Genomic DNA, 26598 nt, shown 5'->3' on the forward strand with positions numbered 1-26598 from the left:
GGGTGCTGTGTAACACATGAAGATGCCTAGGGAGTGATATTAAAACTCCATAACCAAAGAACAAGAGTAAAACACATCAAAATACCAAAAAGGCTCACTTTCCAGGTAAAAAGAAAAAATCAAGTCCTCAAAATCAGGCAAAGTTGCTGGGGGGGTCTCCAAGTTGAAGAAAATGTGCACATTTATGGGAATTCTCCCTAACATCCACAGTAAGAGGCAAGTTCTTAGGCTACTTTTTACAGTACCCTAGTAAAGAAGAAAAAGTTGCAGCTCAAAACTTTTGTTCCTGTGCAGCTCTGCAGATCTCACTGTTCTTGGGCCTCAGTCGTGGGGACAAGAGGGAGGATTTCAGGGGACTCCTGCACTCCCACGGTCAAAGGTGGCAACCAGCAAACTTTATTTTCAGTGGTTGTTTCGCGTTTCAGCTCCTTGCGGTAAAGCAAATGGCAAAAGGCACAGTTCCTGGCTGTCAAGGTGTACTTTCCTCACATCTGAGGTCCCGCACTCGACTGAGGGGGCGGATGGAGTCCGGCTGGTCAGTCCTGCTTCGTGGGAGCTTGTGGGGGGGTTTAGAGGGGGATCTTCCAAAAGCTTTAGGCCAGCTTACAAGTAATGTACAGAATCTGGTGTCCCTCTCCCTGGCTCTACGGTTTCCTGCAGCAACTCTGAGGACATACAACCAGCTCTGAGATGGGTGTCCAGGTGGCTTACTTGGGAGTTGATTGGTCCTACCAAGTCAAAGGGAGAGGTCGTCCTTTGCAGGGCCTCTGATGCGAAATTGGCGATGCGGACCTGCAGCAGGGCTACACTGGGCAAACAAACGGTCCAGGAGTTCCAGCAGCCGTCCTCTTTAAGCTCTTCTTCGGTTGCTTCGTCCAGTGGTTGACTGCCTTCCAGACTTTCCAAGCCAAGAGACTTGCCTTTTAGTCAGTTCTCTCCCATTCATTCCAGTCTAGCTGCCACTCACCTAGCAGGGTGGCTGTCCTTGCCGGACAGTCAGCCAATCACACCAGAGTGCATTTGGGTCTCCTAGGAGACCAAGCACAAGGAGTTTCAAGCACCTCCCTCACTTCCTGCCTACCACATACACTCTGGAGCCAGAGGCGGGTTTCACTCCTGAAGCCCGCCAAAGGCGAATGAACAAAGAGACCAAACCTGGTTTGGCGCGCAGAAAAACTAGATAAGGACCTTTACACAAAGAAATGGCAAAAAAAGACCGGGAACTGTTTTAACAAAGGAGGATCAGGCGTCATCTTGACAAACACAGCTCCCGCGATTTAACATTACCAGAGCTGTGAACAGTTCGCCGTCGGGGTAATCATGGTATTTCATTGTAAAACCACTACCACCAGCCATTCTGAGAGGAAAGGGTAACATTTGACTGTTACATGAGTAACTAGACATAGGTGATACTAAGTAACCCCTCCAGCTCTCTATTGTAAGAGGGTGTGCTGGGTCTAGAAATTTACAGGATTAAGTGACGTCAATTTCACTCCACTCTTCTGGGATCCCAGAGAAGGTAGACTGAAAGACTTCCCAGTGGCACTGCACTGAAGGTGCTTTGTGAAAATTGTAAAAGATGCCTATGGAGTTGTTTAGACTCCATAACTAAAAGCAACAAACTGAAAACACATTGAATCCAAAAGTTCAAAGTCCCAAAGTTTAGCAAAAGAGCTGGAAGGCTGTAAGGTGGGAGGAATTGGCGCATTTCTGAGAATTCTCCCCAACATACGCGATACATTTGGAGCCTTTCCTGGAGGCTGTTGGATCAAACACTGCAATAGAAGGGATCTCATTTGGAGGAGGAGCATATACAACTTTTTTTTTAAATAAAAAGCGCTGCTTACGGGGTGGATACGTTGACAGTACAATGCCTGGAAACATCTATGAAGGAATTTGAAGGGGAATTGCAGAGATTTGGTGCGGTTGCTGGACTATTGACGACTCCCATCGCCATTCAAAGAGCACTCAGAGGAACTTCCGTATAGATGGGTTCAGGGGGCCTTAAAACATTTGGGGGTATATATTACAAAAACATTAGATTTGTTACCTGTCGCCAACTAGCCACCTCTCCTAGAGAGGATAACATGCAAATTGGTGGATTGGGGTCCGCTGACTACTACATGGATGGGTAGAATTAAGGTCTTAAAAATGGTGACCCTGGGCACGTGGCCAAGATGGCAGGCTGAGGACATGAATTGGAGCAGCTCTGTCCTTGCCCGATGAGCCAAGGTGAAAGCGACCTCAGGCACGCTAACAAATAAAAGGAATGTGAGCTGAAATGGAAAGGAATGTGCAAGCGAAAGGTAGCAGTGAACGCTAAGAATGGAACAAGAAAGGTAGCAACGAGGGAAGAAGGGCCTGAGGGCAAATGGCCCAAAGCTCCTGCTAACTCCAGAGTAGTGCAGCAGATCCAAAACCGGTGAGACCCAGACCTGGTGGAAGAGCACTGACACGGACCCCTTGGAGAAAGGATCGAGGCCAACCCAGTGAGGTGCCCCGTGTGAAACTAAGGAGGGCTGAGCAGAGTAAGTTAGCACAAGGTGCGAAGATCCATAGAGGTGAGCGGTGGGGACTGAGCAACCCAGCTGCACAGCATGGGGCTTGCAGTTGGAGGAGGATCGAGGAGTGTTGCCAGTGGAGAAGGGAAGCCGGAGAAATATGGAAGCCGTCCTGGACCTGCAGAGGAGGTAGAGCAGCGAGGGCGCCAGTGGAGAGGAGGGACGGCAACGCGAGCCGCAGAAGAAAGCACCCAGCCCACAGAGGCATCCCCGCCCATACAGCTGGATCCGCTGGAGAGGAGGGACAGTAAGTTAAACATAGAAGGATCCAGCAAGTCACGTGGATTAACCCATCCAGGCAACACAAAGACACAGAAGGAAGCGGCCGGTTCCGCATGGGAGGCCCCCCATCCATGCAGCTGGAGCTCTGACGAGAGAAAGAGCACTGAAGAGGGATGTGAGGCTCCCAGAGAGAGGATCAAAGGAGGAAGAAGGAAGCGCTGTGGCGGTCTGGGAAATAAGGTACCTTGGGAGAGCAGGCGAAGAGGAGCAGCAAGCTGTAAAGGGGCAAAGGATGCCGGGAGAGCCTTTGCACCACGGCCCCAATGCAGCAGAGCCCGGAGTGAACTCAGGAGACACTGGTAAGGGACAGAATTGAATGCTCGACAGGCAAGGAAGGAGGCCGCAGGAGCTCCCTCGCACATACAGACATGCAGTGCCCCAGCCAGCATTTCCAATAAGCTATGCAATGCTGGCAAAGCAAAACGCCACAGCCTGCATGGCTCAGTGAGCATGTGCATCTGGGGAATGGACTGAACCGTCAAAGGGAAATTCCCTTTGACATTTCAGCCAGCCCAGGAGCACTCCCTCAGCTGGAAAAAGCAGTTTCACTGGGCTGGCTGCTTAGCTCCTCCATAATGGGTGAGGGGGCCGCTGGGTGCCCGGGCGCCCCATTGCCATTATGGATGAGCCACCAGGCTCGGACTTGCCTGTTCCCCTTCCCTTTGCCTGGTCTCGCTCGAAAAACCCGTGTATGAGCACAATACAAATAAAATATATTATAGGGCAATGCCTGTATCAAAAATACTAAATGCTAGTATGGGTCAGTCAAAAAGGGCCACCTTTTTGGCCAATGTGGGCCAGTTTGATGAGCTACTTCCCTACACAGTTAGTAATTTTGACCATTGTTGCTGAATAAATATTCTATAAATATCACAATGTACTTACATTTTAACACAAAGCCCCCCCCCCCCCTTGGGTACTATTCAAACAGTCTTAAAGAATATCCATTTACAACTGTGGTCCACTTTTTCATGGTGCCCGAGAGTGTACTGCTTCAGCCTGAACATGTGAGCCACCCCTGCCCATTTCTTCCAATCTTTAAAAAAATAAAAAAAATGTATAACATTTCATGCTGGGCTCTCGCGGCCCCCCAGGGATGCGGCTGTGCCCCAGTTTGAATACCGCTGGCTTAGATTCACATGCTGTGCATATGGTCCGACATCGAGTGGTAACTGCGGAGGATTGCATCTTGTCTTTCGGGGATGAAAGGGGACGTCGGCATAGGCGTGTCTAACACTATCCCTATCGTGACGTGTAGTGTACCCAAAATCCCTCACGCGCCGAGGTCCCTCCGATTGCATTTTTTCTGCCATGAGGGAGCCCATGGCTATTGCGAGTGAGTACATGAAGAAGAGAAGTACTAAGAAGTCTAAGTTCCTTCCACCCCGAGCGGGGAGGTAGGGAGGACGCATGTGAATCTAAGCAGATACAATCATCAGAAATGCAATTACGGTAAGTAATGCAGGTCTTCGGATGCTTGATAATCTGCTTAGAATCACATGCTGTGCATAGACTAGCAAGCAGTACCCGGAGTTGGAGGTGGGTTGTGAGAAGGAACAGTAGATAAAGATGCCTTAGTACTGCTTGTCTCACCTGAGAATCATACCTAGAATGAGTGTCTAGGCAATAGTATTTTTGTAAAGGTGTGTTCAGAACTCCAGGTTGCCGCTTTGCAAATGGACTTGAGGAACTTTTGCAATGAATGCTATGGAAACCCCCAGTGCCCTAGGTAGAATGCTCTAGGCTTGAAGGGCAGTTCTCTCTTCGTAAGAGAGAAACAGTGATGTATTTGATAATCCACCTTAAGATAGCTGATTTGGAGGCAGGATCCACTTCTCTGCCAACTGCCACTGAAACGAAAAATTTGTTTTCCTTAATGGTTTCGTTCTTTCCTGGTAGAACATGACTGCTCTGCACACATCCTGTGTGTAGGCGTCTTTCTGCCATGCTAGTGGGATTCTGGAAAAACGTAGGGAGTTCAATTGGTTGGTTCACATGGAACTTTGAGATGCATTTAAGCGCGAATCTGGGATGAGTGGGCAGAACTACCTTATCCTTGTGGATTGTAACAAAGGGGTCTAGAACAGAAAGGGCCTGTAGTTCACCAACCCTTCTGATAGAAGTGATAGCCACTAGAAAGGTTGTCTTATAAGTAAGATCTTTTAGACTTGCTTTATGCATTGGCTCAATGGGAGACCCCATGAACCTGGTTAAAACCACATTTAGATCCCATCCAGGAGCTGGGTGAGAAATGGGAGGATACATTCTTCTAACCCCCTCCATAAAAGCCTCAATAACCGGTATCTTCCACCACAACACCTTTTGTTGTGACGTGGTGTAGGCTGAAAGAGCAGCCTGCTGACCCTTCAGGGAATTGAAGACCAACTGTCAAACAAATGGGTTAGGTAAAGTACAATGTGTGTGGGTGAGCAATCGATGGGATGGACGCACTTGGTAAACCAGATAACAAAATGTTTCCATTTGTTGGCATAGCAATAACAGGTGTTAGGATTCCTACCTTCCCTGAGAATATCCACACCCCCGAGGGAGCTGTAGGTGTCCAAACTACGACCGCAGGAGCCAGGCTGCTAAGTTCAGAGTTTGTGGGCATGGGTGTAGGGTCTCCCGCGCCACCCCCCGCCCCTGTCCTGAGCTATGCTGTACGGACAGGGTAGGTTTACTGGTGGGGAGAGGGAACAAGTTACTTACCTGTAACTGTTCTCCAGCATGGGTCTGGCATGGATTCACATGCTCATGAATATTCCGACGTCAGGCCGGGAATCCTCGGTATAGAAGAAGAAAAAAATCAGCATCAGTTTCGTTTCGTTTCTGATCGGTCTTTCTCAGTAGTAACCAATCACTGGTCTCTGGGTCATACTGTCCCCAGCCAATGACTGCCCTCTCCCTAAGCCCCGCCTCTGGCAGCCATCCTCAGATTTTTACTGCACGTTCAAGTGTTGGGAGTCCTCGTGCTGTAGCTCTCGAGCTTTTGCTGCGTTTTCACGCTTTTTTCAGGAGATTCTCGTTTTTCAGTTAGAGCCTCAAGCTCAACCGTTTCTATATCCGATCAACAGGGACCCGTTTCGGAGTTTCTATGCCCCTCAAGGGTGAAGATTTCGTAGAGTTACGCTTTTGGAGGATTCCAGAAGTTCCGAGGCCTACCCCGGACATTTCCATCAGATGAGCAAACCAGGGTTGGCGGGCTCACATGGGGACCACCAGCATCATGGTAACTGGTTCCTGGTGTATCTTGTGCACTATTTTGTTGAGAAGGGAAGTTGATGGGGTGTAAGGGGGGGGGGGGGCGGAGCGTAGACACATTTTTGACCATGTTATCCAGAGACTGTTCCCCCTTGGAGCTGTTCTGGGGGTACCTGGAGGCGTAGTCTTAGCATTGGACGTTCTCCTGAGTTGTGAACAGATCGATCTCTGGGAAGCCCCATTCTGCAAAGACGTTTGATACAATGTCTTCTTGCAGACACCATTTGTATTCTATGGGCAGAGGGAAATCTCTGCTGAGCACGTATGGCAGAAGACTGAGTTCTCCTGGGACATGTTGGGACAACAGAAAAATCTTGTGTTTGAGAGCCCATATCCAAATGTTTTGGGACAGCTTGGATTACCCTGGAGAGTGGGTGCCCCCCTGTTTGCTCAGGTAATACAAGGCTTTAGTGCTGTCTGTTAGAATCAGCACTGTCTTCCCTTGTAGTTGCATCTGAAAAGCCTTTAATGCCTTGAACATTGCTAATAGCTCCAGTAAGTTTGTGGTTGGACACTCCATGCGCTGTCTGCTGAAGCAGGTGAGCCCCCACCCCAGGAGAGGAGTGTCGTGAGAGTGGCTTCCAGTGCAGGGGTGGTGAAGGTTTTCCTTGGACCACCACTGCAGAGAGAACGAGGGCTGGCGAGGCAACTACCAGATCTTCCCATTGTCCGCTGGCCTGACAACTGGCTGTTGAGCTACTCTTGCATGGGACGCCGGCGCAGCCACGCGTGGAGAACCAAGTATATGCATGACGCCATCATCCCTAGCAAATGCATGGATTTGCGCACCGTCACCTCTGGACTGGCTACATATTGAGGGATCTGAAAAAGAATGTTCTGAACCCCCTCGTTGGAGGGGAAGACGAGGCAGTCTTTTGTCCGGATTAGAGCCCCCAGAAATAGTTTTACTTGGCTGGGGACTAGATTTTTTCTCGATGGAGAATCCCAGACTGAACAGAAGGTCTACGGTCCTTTGGGTGTTAAATAAAATGTGTCGGACGAGTCCCCTGTTATGAGCCAGTCGTCGAGGTAAGGGTAAACCGGAACAGAGCCTGCACAGGTGTGCTGCTGCCAGTACCTTGGTAAACACCCTTTGCGCTGAGGCCATGCTGAGGTGGAGCACTTTGAATTGGTAAAGCCTGTCCTCTACCATGAACATTAGATATTTCCTGTGCGCTGGCAACATTGAAATATGTGAAAGTATGCATCTTTCATGTCCAATGTTGCCATGTAGTCCCCCTGTTTCAAAAGTGGGATCACCTCCTGTAACGTTACCATGCGGAAATTCTGAGGTTTTAGGAATTTGTTCGCAGGCCGCAGGTCTAGAACAGGGTGCATGGTGAGGTCCTTTTTAGGTACAAGGAAGTACACTAAATACCCTGGTTTACCTGAATAGGGACAGCATCTATGGCGTCCTTTTCCAGCAGCACTTCCACCTCTTGATTCAGGATCTCCAGATGGTCCGGTGAAAGGCGCGATGGTCTGAATGTGGAGGATGGGCGAATTCCACACAGTACCCGTGGGCGACAGTGTATGGCCCACTGGTCTGAAGTTATCTCCTCCCATGCCGTGAAGAAAGATGTTAAGCACTCCCCGACTGGGGTGACATGGGAAGGGACCTGGATCGGATGGTCATTTCTTACCAGAGGGTGCGGCTCATCTAGGATTGGGGGCTCTACCTCCGTCTGTGCCCTTCGCTGACCCCTTGGTGGGTAGTAGGTGGGAAGTAAGCGGGGCTTCCTAAAGTTTGTCCAGCATTAAAGTTTCCTGTGCCACAGTTCTGACTTGCACGGGACAGCCTTCAAAAGCACTGAGCATTACCTCCTCTCTGGGGGGGGGGGGGAGGTCTTTGAGTAATTTGTTGCAGGGATAAGAGTCTCATGCTCTTTTTTGGTTGTTTCTAGGGCCTCATCGACCGCCTTTCCGAAGAGGTTAGTTTCTTCAATGGGTTTATTTATGAGAGCGGCCTGTGTTTCAGGATTAAACCCTGAGGTATGAAGCCAAGCGTGCCTTTTAAGTAGGGTTCCCTGTGCCAGAAACCTGCCTGCTGTTTCAGCCGTGTCCAGAGTGTTCTTTATCACATTCTGGTTCACTAGCCTGCCTTCGGCCACACTATTGAGTAGTTTGGACCTGGTGGGCTCTGGAACCTGCTAGAGACCTTCCTCTACCCAGGTTCCATAGAGCATCAGTATATCTCCATAGCAGCGTAGTGTTATTCGCTATGTGCGTGGTATATAAGATGGCCAAGGTAACCCGCTTACCTAAGGCATAACTCCTCTTGGATTCTCTATCTGGAGGTGCCTCCCCCGTAGTAAGGGGTACTCCTGTCCATTTCTGGGTGGTAGTCAGTACCAGGGAATCGGGGAAGGCATGCCCTTTAATGTATTGAGGGTCCAAAGGAGTTGCCCAAAATAACTTTTCTACTCTAGGGTTCACTGCCCAGGTTTGAGCTGGTGACACCAGGGAGGGGGCCAATCTTCTCTTGATAGAATTAAGGAGGGGGAATGGCCTGGCTAGATAGCCGTTTCTCCTTAAGAATAGCTTCTACAAAGTCTTGCTCAGGCACCGCCTCTTGAGTAGTGATTTGAAAGTGATCTTCTGCCTTCCTTAACATGACATTGAAGGCCATTTGGTCGTCTACAGGTGAGGCTTGGCGAGCCGGGGTGGACGGAGGAGAACATCTGTGTCCTGATCCTCTTGGGGGAGCGTCCATGAGTCTGTCCTCACTTGGTGTGTTTCTTCCCAATTGTCCGTGGCATCCACCTGGTCCTCATTGTACCACCTGGTCCTCATTGTAGCCCTGCAGGAGGAAGGTTCTTCATCTTCACTTGAAATGTCATAAGTATCCATTTGAATGTCTTCATGGATGGAAACTGAGGGCTGATCCTCTTGTAACTGAAGCAGATTTAGGATTAAGCTCTCCACAAGATCTTTTCAGGGAAGGATGTACCGAAAAATAATTCTCAAGATGATCCATGCACCCTTCAAATTTCTACCTTGTCCACTTAGTGGACCTAGAAGGGCCTATGGGTGGAAAAACATTGTCTTCTGCATGTTGACGCTGAAATTTGTCACCCAGGGTGTTGGAAAGAGGCTCTCGGCTGTCCTCAGTAATTGCGAGAATCAGGGCACCATGGCGTATCTATAGATTGGTCTGCAGTATGCCCCATTTTTTGACGGAGTAGGTATAAGCCCAACCGCCGAAGTAATTCTAGCGATACTGTGTTTGATTTCCGCCGACTCAGCGTGAGTGGTTCCGAAGGTCTATCGGTATAGGTTTATCACGTACTGCAGTTTCTGGCCTACTGGGCCTTTCGGGACCGTCGAAATTCCACGCTTGGACGTGTAAACTAGATTTAGGGGTCGGGCCCTGGTTTGTTTTGGGATGCCCAGTCAAACACTGCTGCGGATGTGGGGAAGGCTTTGGATCTGAATGATCCAAGGAATCCGCTGAAATTTTCGGCACCCTTGCTGGCGCTTTCATCTTTTTCGACATACCCGTCGAAATAGGTAGAGGGGTGGTGTGTTTAGTGTAATGTCTTTGTACACTGGGTGTCACCTTTGAAGGGTCGTGGATGGGCATGGCGGACCTAGAAGTGTCTGCCTCGGGGTCCATCACATCCACAACGGATGTTTGGTCATTGGCGGTGCCCCTGTCACTTTCGGCGGGTGTGGCGGTGGGGAAGGGTTCCACCCACAACATACTGTACACGGCCCACCACTTTACACAGCGTTCCTTACGGGTTTTAGGCCGAAGGAGTATACAAGCCACACACCGCTATTCGTCGTGATCTAAGGGGAGACAGGAGTTGAACGTCCTGTGCTCGTCCTTCCACGGGTATCTGATCCTACACTTAGGGCAGAACCTAAAAAGGAGTCCTTTCCATAGCAAAAGGAAAAGATGACCAGACCTATAAGGCAAAGAGGGGGAAGAAGAAAGACATAATGGAAATATGGCCACCAGAACCCCACTCCCTACTGTAAAGGCTGGCCAGAGGGCCCGGCCACATGGATGCTTCAAGCGCCAGAACTTAGGTGCCGAAATCCACTGCCGTAGACAAGTCCCCCATAGTCTGAATTTGTTCTTGCCGTCGAAATGACATAAGGGGAAATAACCGACAAGTCGCTTTAGGATAAACAATGTCTCTTATGTAAGCGCTCCCCTATAGGGCAACCAGATATCTTGGCTTGAAAATAACAAACAATCTGAGGGACCTCAGTGCGTGAAGGATTTTGGGTACACTACATGTCACGATAGGGATAGTGTTACTGACACTCCTATGCCGAAGTCCCCTTTCGGGCCCCGAAAGACAAGATGCAATACCCCGCGGTTACCAATGGATGTTGGACCATATGCACAGCATGTGATTCTAAGCACATTTACAAGCATCAGAAAAACAGTTCTGAGGGTGCTAGGTTGCAAGGGGGCAAAGGCGGTCATTCAGAGGAAACAAACTTAGGACAACAGGGGGAAAATAGAAGAGGGTATGTATAGATGAAACTCATGGAACGTAAGAGGACTGAACACCCCTAACAAAAGGGTGGCAGTCCACAAAGAGGGGCCTGAAATAGTCTGTAGGGGACGCACCTGATGAAGGGGAATGATGGTGGCCTGCGCAATACCATGCTACAGCAAAAGCTAAAACGGGGGTGGCAATTCTATTCCATAAGAACATGCAACTTGAACAGAACAAGGTTAAACGCGATACAGAGGGGAGGTATGTGATGGTGAAAGGGAGAAAACTGTGCCAAATGTATACATGGGCGTCAGTCTATGCCCCCAACCAGGGACAGGAAGGGTTTCTAGAAGAGCTGAGCAAGTTCTGGGAGGGGGGAAATGATTGTATCTGGGGACTTCAATCTGGCAGCTGATCCCACCTGGGATACGTCAAGGGGCTTGAGGGGACATGCAACAGGAACAATGTCCAAACACTTGCTGAGAAGGTGTAAAGAAGAGGGGTCAGTGATGTGTGGAGGGCACGCCACGCCACCCACAAGAGATTGTTCCATTTCCATGTTCACAAGATATACTCCACGATAGATTATATTATGGGAACACAAGGAATAGTCCAAGCAACCAGCAATATACATATGGGAAGCATGACACAGACCATGCACCTGTCACATTAGAGTGGGAGGGAACACGCGGAGGGGGACAGGTGGGGTGGGGGGGTGTGGAGACTACTGATCAGAGACCGTGAGGTGCGACCAGACAGAACGAGCTACGCAAATTCACAGAGGACGGGGGAAGAGGAGAACAATCCGGGAGATGGGATGCGTTTAAGCAGCACATTAAGGAGTACTTCATAAGGGCTGCAAAGGAGAGCCGCGAGTAAAGGAGGGAGGCAGAGGGGGTCTACCACCGAAACAAACGAGAGGATGCATAAGAGGAAGGGAACAAAAAGCAGCCAGGAAGCTAGCGCATGTAAGAAGACAACTGAAACAGATGAACAGTTTGGTGGAGAGCACCCTCCTAACAAATAGATAGAGGTTCTATGAACAAGGCAACAACGTGGGGAGAGCCCTAGCAAGGCGGATAAGGGCTAGAGAACAGAAAGCATTCATATAGACACTGGAGGATTGAGAGGGCAATCAAGTGGGGGCGGAGTGAGCCAAACAAAAGATTTTAAGAGATTCCTATGCAGACCTGTATGGAGGACCCAGCAAAAAGGGATGGGCAAGCTGCTTACCTAGCAGGCTTGGAGGTGCCAAGACTAACCCACCCGACCAAAAAGACCAATTAGAAGACATAACATCCAAAGAGGTTCAAAGGGCAATATCCCAATTAAAGGCTATCAAAAGTCCCGGGGAAGATGGGCCAACAGCAGCATTTTCGATAACATTTAGGGAATCACTCGCTAAAGTCATTAAGGAAGTATTTAACCATTTTTCGAGATGAGGGGAAAATGACTAAATCTATGAACATGGCGCACACACATCCCGAAGTCTGGGGGGGAAACCCACACATGCTCCTCCGTCCTATAACGCTCCTCACTGGATGCCAAATTATACACGAGGGTACTAGCGGCGAGGTTGGAGGGGATCCTACCGGGGCTGGTGATGCCAGACCAAACAGGGTTTATACAAGGATGGAACACGTTTGACAATATGTTATATGAGGGTATTGCATGTTAAAGGCGGGACAGGGTGCCACTCCTACCTGCTTGATGATGCTAGATGCCGAGAAGGCGTTCGACTGCGTCAACTGGGCCTTTAAGGAACAAATCCTCCAAAAGGAACAAGTTACTTACCTGTAACTGTTGTTCTCCAGCATGGGTCTGGCATGGATTCACATGCTCATGAATATTCCCCGTCGTCAGGCTGGGAATCCTCGGTAAAGAAAAAACCAGTATCAGTTTCGTTTCTGATCTGTCTTTCGTAGTAATAACCAATCACTGGTCTCTGCGTCATACTGACCCACAGCCAATGACTGCCCTCTACCTAAGCACCGCCTCTGGCAGCCATCTTCAGATTTGGAAGCACGTGAAGTGGCACTATGACCAAGTGAAGAGCCGCAGAGGGGTAGGCGGGAGGGTTCGCATGTGAATCCATGCCAGACCCATGCTGGAGAAAAGTTACAGGTAAGTAACTTGTTCCTTCTCCAGCATGGGGTCTGGCATGGATTCACATGCTCATGAATAAAGAATACATAGCAGTACACACATGCACAACCACGGGAGGTGGCAAAGGCTCAACATTAAGCATTGCATCAAACTCAACATTAAGCATCTTACCTCACCAGGCTCACCTCAGGCGAACAGGTTGCGCAGCACTGCTTGGCCGACCCTGGACTCCTCCCTGGAATCCCGATCGACGCAGTAGAACTTCGTGAAGGTGTGCGTCGACCTCCACGTAGCAGCCCTGCATATGTCCAGCAGGGGCACACCAGAAAGGAACGCCGTGGTAGCTGCGATCGCTCTGGTGGAATGGGCTCTCGGACGGCCAGGCAGCGGTCGGTTTGCCAACCGATGACAGTACATGATACAGCCGGAGAGCCATCTGGAAATGGAAGCCTTCGAGAGAGCCTTCCCCTGATTGACAGGTCCAAAGTTCACAAAGAGTTGTGACGTCTTCCGAAAACACTTCGTGCGGTCCACGTAGAACTTCAGCGCTCTAGCCACATCCAGCGAGTGCAAAGTTCTCTCAGCCGGCGACGAAGGCGACGGGAAGAATACAGGCAACACCAAGGGTTCGTTGAGGTGGAAGTCCGACGGTACCTTGGGCATGAAGGAGGGGTGCGTCCTGAGCACTACACTTGTGTCGTGAAAAGTCAAGTACGGGGCCTTGCAGGAAAGGGCCTGGATCTCTCCCACCCATCGTGCGGAGGTGATGGCCACAAGAAACGCTGTTTTCCACGACAGAAACTTCAACGGGGCCGATTGCAGAGGCTCGAACGGAGGTCCCATGAGCTTGGTCAGCACCACGTTGAGCTCCCACGCCGGGGCCGGAGCCTTCACCGGCGGGAACGATCTGAACAGTCCCTTCATGAACTCTTTCACCAGACTATGAGACCACAAGGACGTCCGCCCCATGGTTCTGGTGTATCGGGAGATCGCAGCAAGATGAATCTTGATGGACGCGTGTGCCAGTCCAGCTTTGGCCAGCGTCAGCAGGTACGGCAGTACTTGGGGAGCCGTAATCCGTAGAGGGTTAATCTTCTGTGCGTGGCACCAGACAGAGAACCTCTTCCATTTGTGTCCGTAGCATTTAAGAGTCGAGGACGCCCTGGCCTTTGCAAGAACCTCTCTGCAGTCGGCCGGTATGTCGTATCCTCCAAACTCTAGCGCTGCAGGAGCCAGGCCTGCAAGTTCAGCGATTTCGGGTCGTGGTGGAGGATGGCGCCTCCTTCCCTGGAGAGCAGATCCGCGTCCACCGGCAGCTTGATTGGCGGGGACGCTGACAAGTCCAGAAGGTCCGGGAACCATATCTGCCTCGGCCACGCAGGTGCGACGAGGATCATCCTGCACCGTGACCTCTTGAGCTGGTTGACGAGCCGGATTAGCAGTGGCAAAGGAGGGAACGCGTAGAGGAACAGGCCCTCCCAGGGGAACGAGAAAGCATCGCCCATGCTCCTCGCCTGGGGAAACCTGCTGGCGAACCTCCAGCACTTGGAGTTCGTCGCCGTCGCGAACAGGTCGATCTGGGGTGTGCCCCACCGTCGGAAGAGGCGATCCACTAGATCCTGCCGTAGTTCCCACTCGTGGCACGAGCGCAGCTCCCTGCTGAGTGAGTCGGCGATGGTGTTTTTTATCCCCGCCAGATGAAACGGCACCAGAAACATCCCTTGGGCGACTGCCCAATGCCACAGGTCCTGCGCCTCCTTGGACAGTGCTGGGGACCTGGTTCCACCCTGTTTCCTGATGTAAAACATGGTGGTGGTGTTGTCGGTGAAGATCCTCACCACCTTGCCCTTGAGGGACGGAAGGAAGGACCTGAGGGCCCAAAACACTGCACGGAGCTCCAGGACGTTGATATGTAAGGATTTCTCCGTCGGGAGCCAAAGGCCTCTTGCGTGCAGATTTTCAGTGTGCGCTCCCCACCCTTCCAGGGAGGCATCCGTGGTCACTGTCTCCTGGTGGGCTGGGGTCTGGAAGTCCATGCCCGCCGTCAGATGCGTGCGGGTGCCCCACCACCGGATCGCTCGTCGGAAACTCTCGTCGAGTGTGATCCTTTCCTCGAAGCTGCCCGTCGTTTGGATCCAGCGCGCGTCCAGGAACTCCTGCAACAGGCGCATCCGGAGCCTGCACATGGGAATGAGGTAGATGCAGGAAGACATCATTCCGAGGAGGGACTTGATGGACCTCACCTTGGCCGCGTCAGCCACCAACATCCGCTGCACCTTGCCCAGGATGGTCCTGGTCCTCTCCTCCGACGGGGAGGCCAGAAGGGACACTGTTGAGCCTCGCTCCCAGAAACAGAGCGTCTTGCGCAGGTACCAGGTGGGATTTGGCGTAGTTCACGGAGAATCCCAGGTCCGTGAGAAGTTGGACGGTCCTTGCCGTGTGAACCACGGCGAGCTCCCTTGTCTTGGCTCGGATGAGCCAGTCGTCCAGGTAGGGGTAGACGTGGATCCCTTCGCGGCGCAGCTGAGCCGCCACCGGCGCGAGGCACTTGGTGAACACCCTGGGTGCCGACCGTAGTCCGAAGGGGAGGTCTTTGAACTGGTAATGACGCCCTTGGACCACAAACCTGAGGAATTTTCGGTGCCCCTTCAGGATGGGAATATGGAAGTAGGCATCCTCCAAATCCAACGACGACAGGAAGTCTCCTTCCTCCAGCTGACCCAGGACGTGCTGGAGGGTGACCATCCGGAACTTTTGCGCCTTGATGAACTTGTTCAGACGTCGCAGGTCCAGGATGGGGCGCCATCCCCCCGTCTTCTTCACGAGGAAGTATCTCGAGTAGACTCCGGAGCCCCGAAGCCTCTTTGGGACGAGTTAGATGGCGCCCTTCTTGAGCATCGCCTTCACCACCAGGAGAAGTTGAGGGACGTGAAGTTCTTTCCTGGCCACGGGGGGGACGCGCGGACACTTTCTTTGAAACTCGAGCGCGTGGCCCCGGGCCAAGGCGTCCAGCACCCAACGGTCGGTGGAGATGGACTCCCACACGCTGACGAAGCTCGCCAGCCGGCCTCCCACCGGGGTGCTTCGGTGGGGGCCCGACCCCCCGGCCGGTTCAATCCTGCTTCGACGAGGCTTTACCGCCTTGTCCTTGGCGACGAAGGCGGGGTCCGCCAGACTTGCCTCGTCCTCTGTAGGCCTCCTGAGACGACGAGCGGGCGAACCCGCCGCCGGAACCTTTGGTGGCGCCCTTGCCTCCGCTGCTCCGAAAGGGCGTCCGTCGTTGTTGCAGAACTCCAAGGGCCCGGGCCGTCTCGGTGTCCGCTTTAATGGCCTGAAGGGAATCGTCCACTGTTTTCCCAAACAGGTTGTTCCCATCGAAGGGCATGTCCAGGACTCTGGTCTGAACGTCTTGACGGAAGTCCGTAGCCTTGAGCCATCCACGCCACCTAAGGCAAACGCCGTTGCCCAACTGGCGGAACCCAGTGTCGGCGATGTCCGTCGCAACGGTAATGGCGTGGTCCGAAGCCACCTCACCTTCCTGCAGGATCTCCAGGGCCTCTGCCCTCTTGTCGTCCGGCAAGAAGTCCAGCAGGGGAGCCAGTTTGTACCAGAGCTCCCTGTCATATCGGGCCACGATAGCCAAGGCGTTGGCAGCTTTAATAGTCGTCGCTGCAGACGAGATGACTCTGCGTCCCATAGCGTCCAATTTCTTTCCCTCGCCGTCCGGTGGGGAAGTCGATGTGGAGGCCGCACCCATCCCCCCGCTTTTTTCCTGGCCGCCGTGGAGACGACGGAGTCCGGGGTAGGCTGCGCCCGGAGGCACAGGGGGGCCGTGTCCGGGACCCGGCACTTTTTCTCGTACCGGTGTCTTCTAGCTGGCGTCGTGGAAGGGTTCTTGAGGAGGGTGAGGCCCTCATCCCAAATGTCGTCCAATAGAGGCACCGCGAGGACCGTCTTCCTCTTGGCCTCGTGCTGCTGATAAAGGAAACCTTCCTTCTTCTCCTCAGGGCAGAGTTGGAAAAGCTTGGATGCCCTGGCGATCATTGAGTGGAACGATCCAATCTCGTCGGGCGGAGAAGCCCTGGTGGGAGGCGACGACGGTACATCCTCGTCGTATACCTCGTCGTCCCTACCCGTCGATGCCGTGTCAGTCCCCGTATCATCCCCTCAGGTGGACGGGGAGGAGGGCTGGAAGGGGCGCGACGGCTGAAAAGGAGGTGGAGGGTGGATCCTTCTTTTCTTGGTAGGGGGAACACCAGAAGGTCCCGGTTCTGGGACCCCCGACGGGAGAGGTTCCGTCGGCAACGGTAGTCTCGTCCTTATCTCTGAGCATAAGGACTGTATAGCCAACAAAATGGCCGCCGAGTTGTCTCGCGGCGCTGGCAGAGGGGAATCCGACGGGCGATCAGGGGCCCCGTCGGTACCCTCGACGATGTCGTCACCTGCGTCGGGATCCATCCCGACGGGCCGGTCTTCTTCCCCGCCGAGGCCGTGGCTTAAGACCTGGACCAGCTCCTCCTCCGAGGTTGAGGCCGAATCTACGACGACGCCCTGCCCCCCCCCCCCTTTTCTTCCCCACGGGGGATTCCACGGGGGTCCTATCGATGGGCACAAAAGAGGACTCCCTCCGAGGTGGCAGGGAGACTCTGAGCCCCGAGGTCGCCACCACTGGTGTAGCCTCCACAGGCTGAGCCAGGGCCGCCGCGACAGTTTCAATAGAGGGCTTGGCCGGATGGATTAAGGCCTTCACCACCTTAGGTGCGCTCACCGCCTTATCCTTGAGGGGGGGGACACTGCCTCGCTCCCCCTCCGCCTTAGAGCTCGACCGGGGCCTCTCCAGGAGCTTCGCCGGGTGCTCGGCCTTCCTCTTACCCGACCCAGAGCGTTGGCTCGTGGTTGATGGTGCCGGGGAGGGTGCGCCCTGCCTGGCACCCGTAGAGCCCGACCGTTCGGCGCTCCCGGTGCCAGCGGACTCGCGGTGCTTGGCCTTATGTTGGACCCCCGTCGCCGGGGCGTCCTCAAAGGTCTTAGAAGACCGCTCGGATTTCTTCCTCTTCTTCTCGCCGGACGGGCTCTTCCCTTCTAGCCAGTTGGCGAGACGTTGATGGCGGTCCTTCATGGTCCGCTCCGACATGTTGCCGCAAAACGCACAGTCCTTCTCCACGTGCGTCTTGTCCTCATGTAGGCAGTAAAGACAAAAAGAGTGTTCGTCCTCCTTGAAGACGTTCTGCAGCTGGCATCCAGGGCAGACCCTGAACAGCTTTCCGGGCGTCGAGCTTCCCTTCTCCTGGGCTATGACCGGGCCTGAGAAACTTCTGGAGTCCTCCAAAAGCGTAGCTCGACGAAATCTTCACCCTTGAGGGGCGCAGACGAATCCGACACGGGTCCCCGTTGATCGGATGGAGAGTCGGTGGAGCTTGAGGCTCTTTTGACCGAAAAAACGAAGTTTTTGAGAAAAAACGTGAAAAAATAGCACTAACGCTCGAGAGCAATAGCACGAGGATCCCAACACATGAACGTGCGGTAGAAATCTGAAGATGGCTGCCAGAGGCGGTGCTGAGGTAGAGGGCAGTCATTGGCTGTGGTCAGTATGACGCAGAGACCAGTGATTGGTTATTACTACGAAAGACAGATCAGAAACGAAACTGATACTGGTTTTTTCTTTACCGAGGATTCCCAGCCTGACGACGGGGAATATTCATGAGCATGTGAATCCATGCCAGACCCCATGCTGGAGAAAGGTGGTATTCGGACCACATTCTGAAAATGATACAGGCCAACTATCAGCAGCCACAAGCTATGGTAAAAAGGAACGGGAGGCTGACTAACCCATTATCAATGAGAATAAAGTAAGGGTGCCCGCTTTGTCCACTCCATTTCACTCTGGTGATTGTACCCTTTCACGGTTCCTGAGCCTCAGTTGTGGGGACAAGAGGGAGGACTTCGGGGGACTCCTACACTGCGCGGGGTCAGGTCAACAAACTGACAAAATGGAAGAACTTCAGTTCCAGTAGCTGAAGTCAAGCACACAAGCTGTAGTCCTACCCCCTGGTTAATCCTAACCAGCTTCCGAGAGTGGTATCCAGGTGGCTTACGAATTGATTGGTCCCGCCAACTCAAAGGAGTAAGTCTTCCTTGAAGGGGCTTCTCTGTCGAGATGAACTTGGCAATTCAACCTACAGAAGGGCTTCACCAATGGTTAAGGAGTTGCAGCAGCCGTCCTCTTCCAGCTTGTCTTCGGTTCTTTCATTCCAATGGTCGACTGCCTTCCAAGACAAGAGACTCCTTTTATCCAGTTTCCTCCCATTCATTCCTGAATAGCTGCCACTCGCCCAGAAGGGTGGCTGTCCTTGCCGGACAGCCAGCCAGCCAATCACGCCAGAGTGCATTTGGCTCTCCTAGGAGCCTAAGCACAGGGAGTTTGGGCACATCCCTCACTTCCTGCCCACCCCAGAGACTCGGGAGCAAGAGGCAGTCTTCAGCCCTGAAGCCCACCAAAGGAACAAAGGGACCAAACCTGGTTTGGCGCACAGAGACAAACTCTAGAAGGACCTTTCCAAAAAGAAATGGCGAAAAAAAGACGGGACCTGTTTAAACAAAGGGGAGCTCTGACGCCATCTTGAAAAACATGGCTCCCGCGACGAGGGTGCTGTGACATGCATGAAAAGAGGATGCCTATGGAGTGGTCTAAAACTCCATAACCAAAGAAAATACAGACAGAAAAACAATTAAAAGTTTAGCAAAAGAGCTGGAGGGCTCTACAGGTGGGAGGAATTGGCACATTTATGAGAATTCTCCCCAACACTGAGATTCCCCCCAATCTGCCGTCATCTGTGCCAGTCGTTGCCAGATCAGGCTCATTTGGGGAGGGGGTAGTCAGAGGGGTGGGGGGCCGGAATGGTGGAACGGAGAGTCAACTCCCCTCTTCTTGGGTGGTGGTTCCTCTGAAGGTCCCGGTGCCGTGGGTGGGGCTGCCGGCGCAAAAGGTATCCTCGTGCAGATCTCAGCATGGGTATGCAGAGTAGTGAGAATGTCTGAGATATCACCAGGTGGTTGCTGAGGTGGCTGCGGCAACAGCATTTGCGGCTTAGGCAGGTCCTCAACGCCCTGTTGCTCCTAGTTTGTATCCTAGTAGTCGTCCTAGTCGGGATCCTTCCCATAAGACCCACTCTCGACGCACCGTTCCTCCTGGAGGGTCCGGAGGTTGGTAAGCTCCTCTTAAGAGATATGAGCCCTGAAGGGCTACCGTGCCCCCCCCCCACTCCGTTCTCTGCGACCAAGGAACACTGTTTTGGGGGAAATGATAGGCATCTTCTCTGGTGACTTTTCGATGGGTTGAAAAGAGGACTCCCTCCTGTGCCCTACGGATCCGCCTCGGCGGCCTTTGCGGGGGACACCACCACATCTTCGATGGAAGGGGCCTTCGTCAGAAGAACCTGGGCCTTCACGACCTTGGTCGAGCCCAAGGCCTTCACCTTGGAGGAGGGTTTGAGCCCTGCTCCCCCGTGGCCTTCTCCATAGGGCCTGTCTGGGTCTTCTCCAAGAGCTTGCCCAGATGGTCAGACTTCCTCTTGAAGAACTGGAGCGTTGGCTCGCGATCAAAGGCGCTGGAGACGCTGTGCTCGCCTTAGCTGCCGCAGAGCCCATTGCAATGGTGCTCCTGGTGGCAGTAGACTTGCAGCGCTTAGCCTTATGTTGGGCCCAAGCGCCCTCAAAGGTCTTAGAAGACCGCTCAACTTTCTTCTTCTGGGCAGGGGAGGCATGCTGCTAGGACTCACCCAGAGCAGGGGCCTTGGCCTGCAGCCACTCGTTAAGATGCCTGCGCCAGTCGTTTAGCGTGCGGGGTTCCATCTCCTGACAAGATGCAGTTCTTCACGTGCACCTGGTTCCGAATGCAGGCTGTAAAAGGCACAGGGAATGTCCGTCGTCACATTCCGTAGGTTGCAGCCGGGACAAACCTTGGAGCGGTGCATAGTCTTTCTCATCTGCCACAGCCAAGCGGCGTAGGCCTTGAAGCTTCTGGAATCCTCCAAGAAGAAACTAACGAAATTTGTACATGAGGGGCGCTGAAGAATCCGGATACGGATCCCCGTTTATAGGAAGGTGGATCGATGGAGCTGGAGGCTTGATTGACCGAACAGAGCAAAATTTAGGGAAAACAAATGAAAAAATTAAAAAATAAAATTGCAAAATGCAGCAAAAGCTCGAGAGCTATTGCACGAGGACTCCCAACACTTGAACGTGCGGTAAAAATCTGAAGATGGCTGTCAGAGGAGGGGCTTAGGTAGAGGGCAGTCATTGGCTGGGGCAGTATGACCCAGAGACCAGTGATTGGTTAGGAGAAAGACAGTTCAGAAGTGAAACTGAAACATTTTCTTTACTGAGGATTCCCAGCCGGACAGGGAATATTCATGAGCATGTGAATCCATGCCAGACCCCATGATGGATAAGTGCAATTCCTCTCTACCTTAGAAACCCCCCCCCCCCCCCACCCGCAGCAACTTTGCTTAATTTTGAGGGTTTGAATTTTTTACCTGGAGAGCGAGACCCCTTTTCCCCACTCGCTCATGCATTTTTCAGTGATTTGAACTGTTTGTTTTGATTTTGGAGTCTGACAAACTCCAAAGGCATCTTTTTACATTGTGACAGCACTTTCAGTGCAGTGGCACAGGGAAGTCTTTCGGATTTCCCAAAGGTTTAAATACCTTCTCTTGGTTAAACCATTTCCAAGAGCAGTGAAGTGAAACTCACTTTACTTGCATTGTAAACCTTCGAGACCCAGCACACACAATCTTACAATAGGATGTTGGAGGGGTTACTTAGTATCCCTTTTGTCTAGCTTCTCATTTAACATTTGTACGTTACCCATTCCTTGAGGAATGGCTGGTGGCAGTAGTTTATTTTTTAACTACTGTGGAGTTTTTACTGCGGGCTGCGTCTACAGCTGCAGTAAAGCACCCAAAGAGGCAATTTTTGCCAAAATGCCCTCTTTTTGACATTTCTTTGTGGAAAGGTCCTTCTTGAGATTTACTCTGCAATGCAAACTAGGTTTGGTCCCTTTGTTCATTTTGTCTTTGGTGGGATTCACAAGTGAAGCCTGCCTCTGGCTCCAGGGTGTCTGGTGGGGGCAGAAAGTAAGGGAGGTGCCCAAAACTCCCTATGCTTAGTCTCCTATGAGACAGGAATGCACTCTTAGGTGATTGGCTGGCTGTCCAACAAGGACACCCACCCCACTGGGTGACTGACAGTTAGGCTGGAATGAATGGGAGACACTTACCTACCAGAAGTGCATCAGCTCATATAGAATTTTGCCCATTGACTTTGGCTTAACTGGTTATACTAAATGACTTTTAAGGGATCCAACATTATTTGCCTGCTTAAGGATATTTGGGATCTTTCATTTGTTCCAATAACCTTTTCCTTTGACCAATTCCTAAGAATGTTATGGTCTAAATCAAACAGTAAGATATTAATGTCCACAGCTCCCTAACTATTGCAGTCACCTGAGGGTGTAGGTTGAGACTGCCATCCCAAAAGTGTCTTTACAGATTAGAAACTACTGTGTAGTTTTGGAGTGCGCAAGTCAGAATTGCATGCAGTACCCTCGGGGACCACTAAACACAATTAGGACTACAGGTGTTAGCCAAACCAACCTTTGGTACAAGTCTGTACCACAGTTTTTGTAGCGAGCTGAGCAGCCAGGCTTCTCAAGAGGAAATGTGAGCAGTACAAGTAATTACACAGAGGACTTTCAATCACAGTGGTTAAAATAGACGCTTATAATCAAGGTTTATTAGTAAAAACATTTATAAATTTATTACACAATCATTTAGAAAACATTTCACTACGATGCACCTTATTATACACAAATACACTTCAACACAAAGATTGAGACAGTTTGAGCTCCCCTGAAATAGGAGCAAAATGGCACTTTAGTTCCTTAGAAGTGAGCAAAAGGGACAAGGTAAGTAGAATAGATCCCATATACCTGTTGGACAGTGCAAATTATTTCAGTTCACCAGAAGATTTCAATTCAAGTCAATAGGCCAGGCCAAAGTGAATGGGCTAGTGTTCTGTATAGGAAATAGCAGTTCCGGTATCAAACGGTAAAGTATTTTCAAAAGTTCTCAGAAGTAGTTTAGGTGAAAAAGAATCATGTCGGGTCACAAGCTGATTAGGCCTTAAAGTTGGGGAAAGTATCAGAATTTTCACCGCAAGAGCGAGGTTCTCTCAATCGGTTTGGCGCAGTACCTTAGTATGAAAAACAAAATGCAGCTGAAGTCGTTGGTTCCTGGCGGTTCCTGCAGATCTCACTGTTCCTGAGCCTCAGTCGTGGGGACAAGAGGGAGGAAGTTGGGGACTCCTGCACTGCATGGGTTCGTTGAAGAAAGCAAACAAGATGGAGTCACTTCAGTCCAGTCGCATTAGATTCAAGAACAAACTGGTGTCGCTCTCCCTGGTTAATCCTAACCAGCCTTGAGAATGCTATCCAGGTGTCCGAGTCGATTGGTCCCACTAACTCAAAGGAAGAAGCCATCCTTGAAGGAGCTTCTTTGTCGAATGGAGTTTGGCGATTCGGACCTGCAGTAGGGCTTCCCCGGGCAAACCAATGGTCCAGGAATTGCTGCAGCAGACTTCCTGCTAGTCTTCAGTTCTTTCGTTCCAGTGGTCAACTCTGCTTTTCAGTCCAAGAGACTTGCCTTTTAAACCGTTTTCTCCCATTCATTCCAGCCTAGCTGTCACTCACCCAGCAGGGTGGTGGTCCTTGCCGGAGTCAGCCAGCCAATCATGAGAGACTAAGCACAGGCAGTTTCAGGCACCTCCCTCACTTCCTGCCCACCCCAGACACTCGGGCGCCAGAAGCTGTCTTCAGTCCTGAATCCTGCCAAAAGCACACAAACGGACCAAACCAGGTTTGGCGTGCAGAGACAAACAAGGACCTTTCGAAAAAGATTTGGCAGAAAAAGACCGGAAACCTTTAAACAAAGGGGCTTAAGGCGCCATCTTGAAAAACATGGCTCCTGTGATTTTTAGCTACTGGTGTTCACGGTCGGGGAAAAATCATGGTAGTCTGTTGTAAAACCACTGCCACCAGCCTCATCAATAAGAAAGGGTAGCATTTGACTGCTACATGAGTATTTAGACAGGGGATACTAAGTAACCCCTCCAGCACTCCATTGCAAGATGGTGTGTGCTGGGTCTAGGAATTTGGAAAGACTAGTAAAGTCAATTTCACTTTACATTCTCTGGGAAACAGTTGATCCCAGAGAAGGTATTTAAACTTTTGGGAAGTCTAAAAGACATCCCGGTGTCACTGCACTGAGGGTGCTGTGTAACACATGAAAGGTGCCTATGGAGTTATTTAAAACTCCATAATCAAAAAGAATAAACACAGAAAACAAACCAAATAAAAAAGTTCAAAGACCCAACGTTTAGCAAAAGAGCTAGAGGGCTCCAAGGTAGAGGGAATTAGCACATTTGTGAGAATTCTCCCCAAGAGTGCATTTGTGTGTTACTTTTATATTGCTCCCTTCTGAAGAAGGCGTAGTCTAACTGATAAATGAATAATTGTCTATTCAAGAAACCTTGTGTATAAGTGTTTATTTGAATACTTGTTACTGAATCTGTGCAACTCCTACAGCTCACACTGAACACTCTTGAGATAAGCCTTGCTGCTCAACACGCTACCAACCTGTGTAGTACAGACTTATACCAAAGGTTGGGTTTCTATTGCCAAGTCAGGGTTGTTGTAGTGCACCCAAAGGGTACTGCAAACAATGTTTCCCAACAGTGAGTGACAGCAAGGCTGCAAATGAATGTAAGAATCCTGCATAAAAGGTGAGGTATTTTACTTGGCAGGCAGTGTCGACCACTGGACGAAGGAATCCGAAGAACTTCGAGATGCTTGCTGCAACTCCTGGACCGTTTGTTTGCCCACTGAAGGCCTAGTGCAGTGTTGAAGCTCCGAAATTCGCCTCGACTAGAGAAGCCCTTCGAAGGAAGACTTCTCTTGGGTTGGTGGGACTAAGCGACCCCAAGACTAACTCATCTGGAAATCCTCTCGGAGCTGGCTGTTCTTCCATTGCTGCTGCAGGCACAGATTGCCAGGGAGAGGAACACCAGAATAGTGTTGTCTTTAAGTCGGCTCCAAGCTCCAGGAAGATCCTCCGGACTCCCAAGAAGCAGGACTGACCAAGCCTGAGTCACCTCAGAGTGCTAGAGCCCAGATGCGAGGAAACCCCATAAGGTATCCGAGAACTGCGGTGGTGCTTTTTGCTAGAAGCTGAAACCGCGAAGTGCAGCTCTGAAGTTTGCCCATTGCTGCCGCCAGCCTTCAAATCGTAGTGCGGGAGTCCCCAGATGTCCTCCCTCTTGTCCCCACAACTGAGGCACAGGAACAGGATCTGCCATACTACAACTGAACAGAAGCCAGCTGGAACCAATTTCTTCAGACCTAAGGTACTGTAAACTAAGGGGTTGTCATGTAGCCTTGCTAGTTCTCAATTGAGACTTGTCTTGGTTGCTTTTTGTAGAGTTGCCTAGCTGACACTCACACAGCAGAGTGACTGTCCTCCAAGGACAGTCAGCCAGCCAATCACCTTTGGTGTATTTCTGTAACCAAGGGTATTAAGCACAGGGAGTTTCGGGCACCTCCGTCAGTTCATGCCCCAGCCAGACCGCTGAAGCCAGATGCAGGCTTCACTGGTGAATTCCACCTAAGACAAAACAAAGGGACCAAAACTGTTTTGAAGTACATAGTAAATCTCAAGGAAGGCCTTTCCAACAAGAAATGGTAAAAAAAAAAAAAAAAGACGACCAGGGCCATTTTGACAAAATGGGCACCCATGGGTGCTTTATTGCAGCACGCGGTAGAAACAAACAATGGTAGTAAAGAGTAAACCACTGCCAGCAGCCTTTAATTGTAGAAAGGCCAACAAAAATGTTACATGAAAATCTAGACAAAGGGGATACAAAGTACCCCTCCAGCACCCTATTGTAAAATAGGGTGTGCTTGGTCTAGAAAGTTTAAGTCAAGTCAATTTCACTTTACTGTTCTTGGAAACAGTTTAACCAAGAGAAGGTATTTAAACCTTTGGGAAATCTAAGACTTCCCTGTGCCACGACATTGAAGGTGCTGTGCGTCAATGTAAAGATGACGCCTATGGAGTTTGTCAGACTCCAAAGTCAAAAATAAACATAACAAATCAGAAAAATACGAGAGTGTGTGGAAAAAGGTCTCTCCAGGTTAGGAATTAAAAAATCCTACAGTCCAGCAAAAAGTGCTGAGGGTCTCTAAGGTGAAGAGGGAATTAGCACATGTCTATGAATTCTCCCGAACATGTTTGAAGAAAATGCTAATACAAATTATATTGGAAAAAATGCTGTGTGCTTCCATAGTACATTATGTCAGTCCAAAGTAAAAAGAAATCACAATGGGTGTTCATATTTGCTGTTGCTTAAGAGAGCAGAAAACCTTGGTAATCTATGGCCCCTATAAGAATGAAAAAAGTTATGCATGTTTCACCCACCCTTGAACAATGCCAAAGGTTTAAACAGCTATACCTACCGTTGCACTTATACCAATCGAGGCATCAACGATTGAGACATCAAGGCCCACTGTGGCATTAACACCAGAGGTGGCATCAGCAGGATTGCTCTTCTCTTCACGGGTCCACAGCGATGTCCGGTCGTCCAACATGTGGATGAGTTTGGCTGCCATTTTGATGTCATTCCGGACAATGGGTTTGTGCTGCGTGATGCCACTAACCGGGCGCACTCGATTTGTCAGGTCACGGTTTACCAAGGGGCTTAGCTCACAATCTCGAAGCTGCAGCAGAGAAGGAAATAATTACGGAACAAAACTTGAAAATTGATCTCTTTGCAAACCTGGACACTGGATGATAGAATACACCCTCTAATATACTAGGTTT

At 50.9% G+C, this 26598-nt stretch overlaps 1 protein-coding gene across 1 annotated transcript in view; it reads right to left on the reverse strand.

Annotated features, from left to right (window-relative positions):
• SRRT (serrate, RNA effector molecule) overlaps positions 1-26598 on the reverse strand; it is a 413786-nt gene that overhangs the window by 174130 nt on the left and 213058 nt on the right. Inside the window, exon 13 of the mRNA XM_069644249.1 lies at positions 26235-26495. Within this exon, the coding sequence (XP_069500350.1) occupies positions 26235-26495 (261 nt within the window). The remainder of the gene's footprint in view (positions 1-26234; positions 26496-26598) is intronic.

Source organism: Ambystoma mexicanum, chromosome 1p, assembly GCF_040938575.1.
Source record: "Ambystoma mexicanum isolate Mex_15411 chromosome 1p, UKY_AmexF1_1, whole genome shotgun sequence".
Taxonomy (NCBI): domain Eukaryota; kingdom Metazoa; phylum Chordata; class Amphibia; order Caudata; family Ambystomatidae; genus Ambystoma; species Ambystoma mexicanum.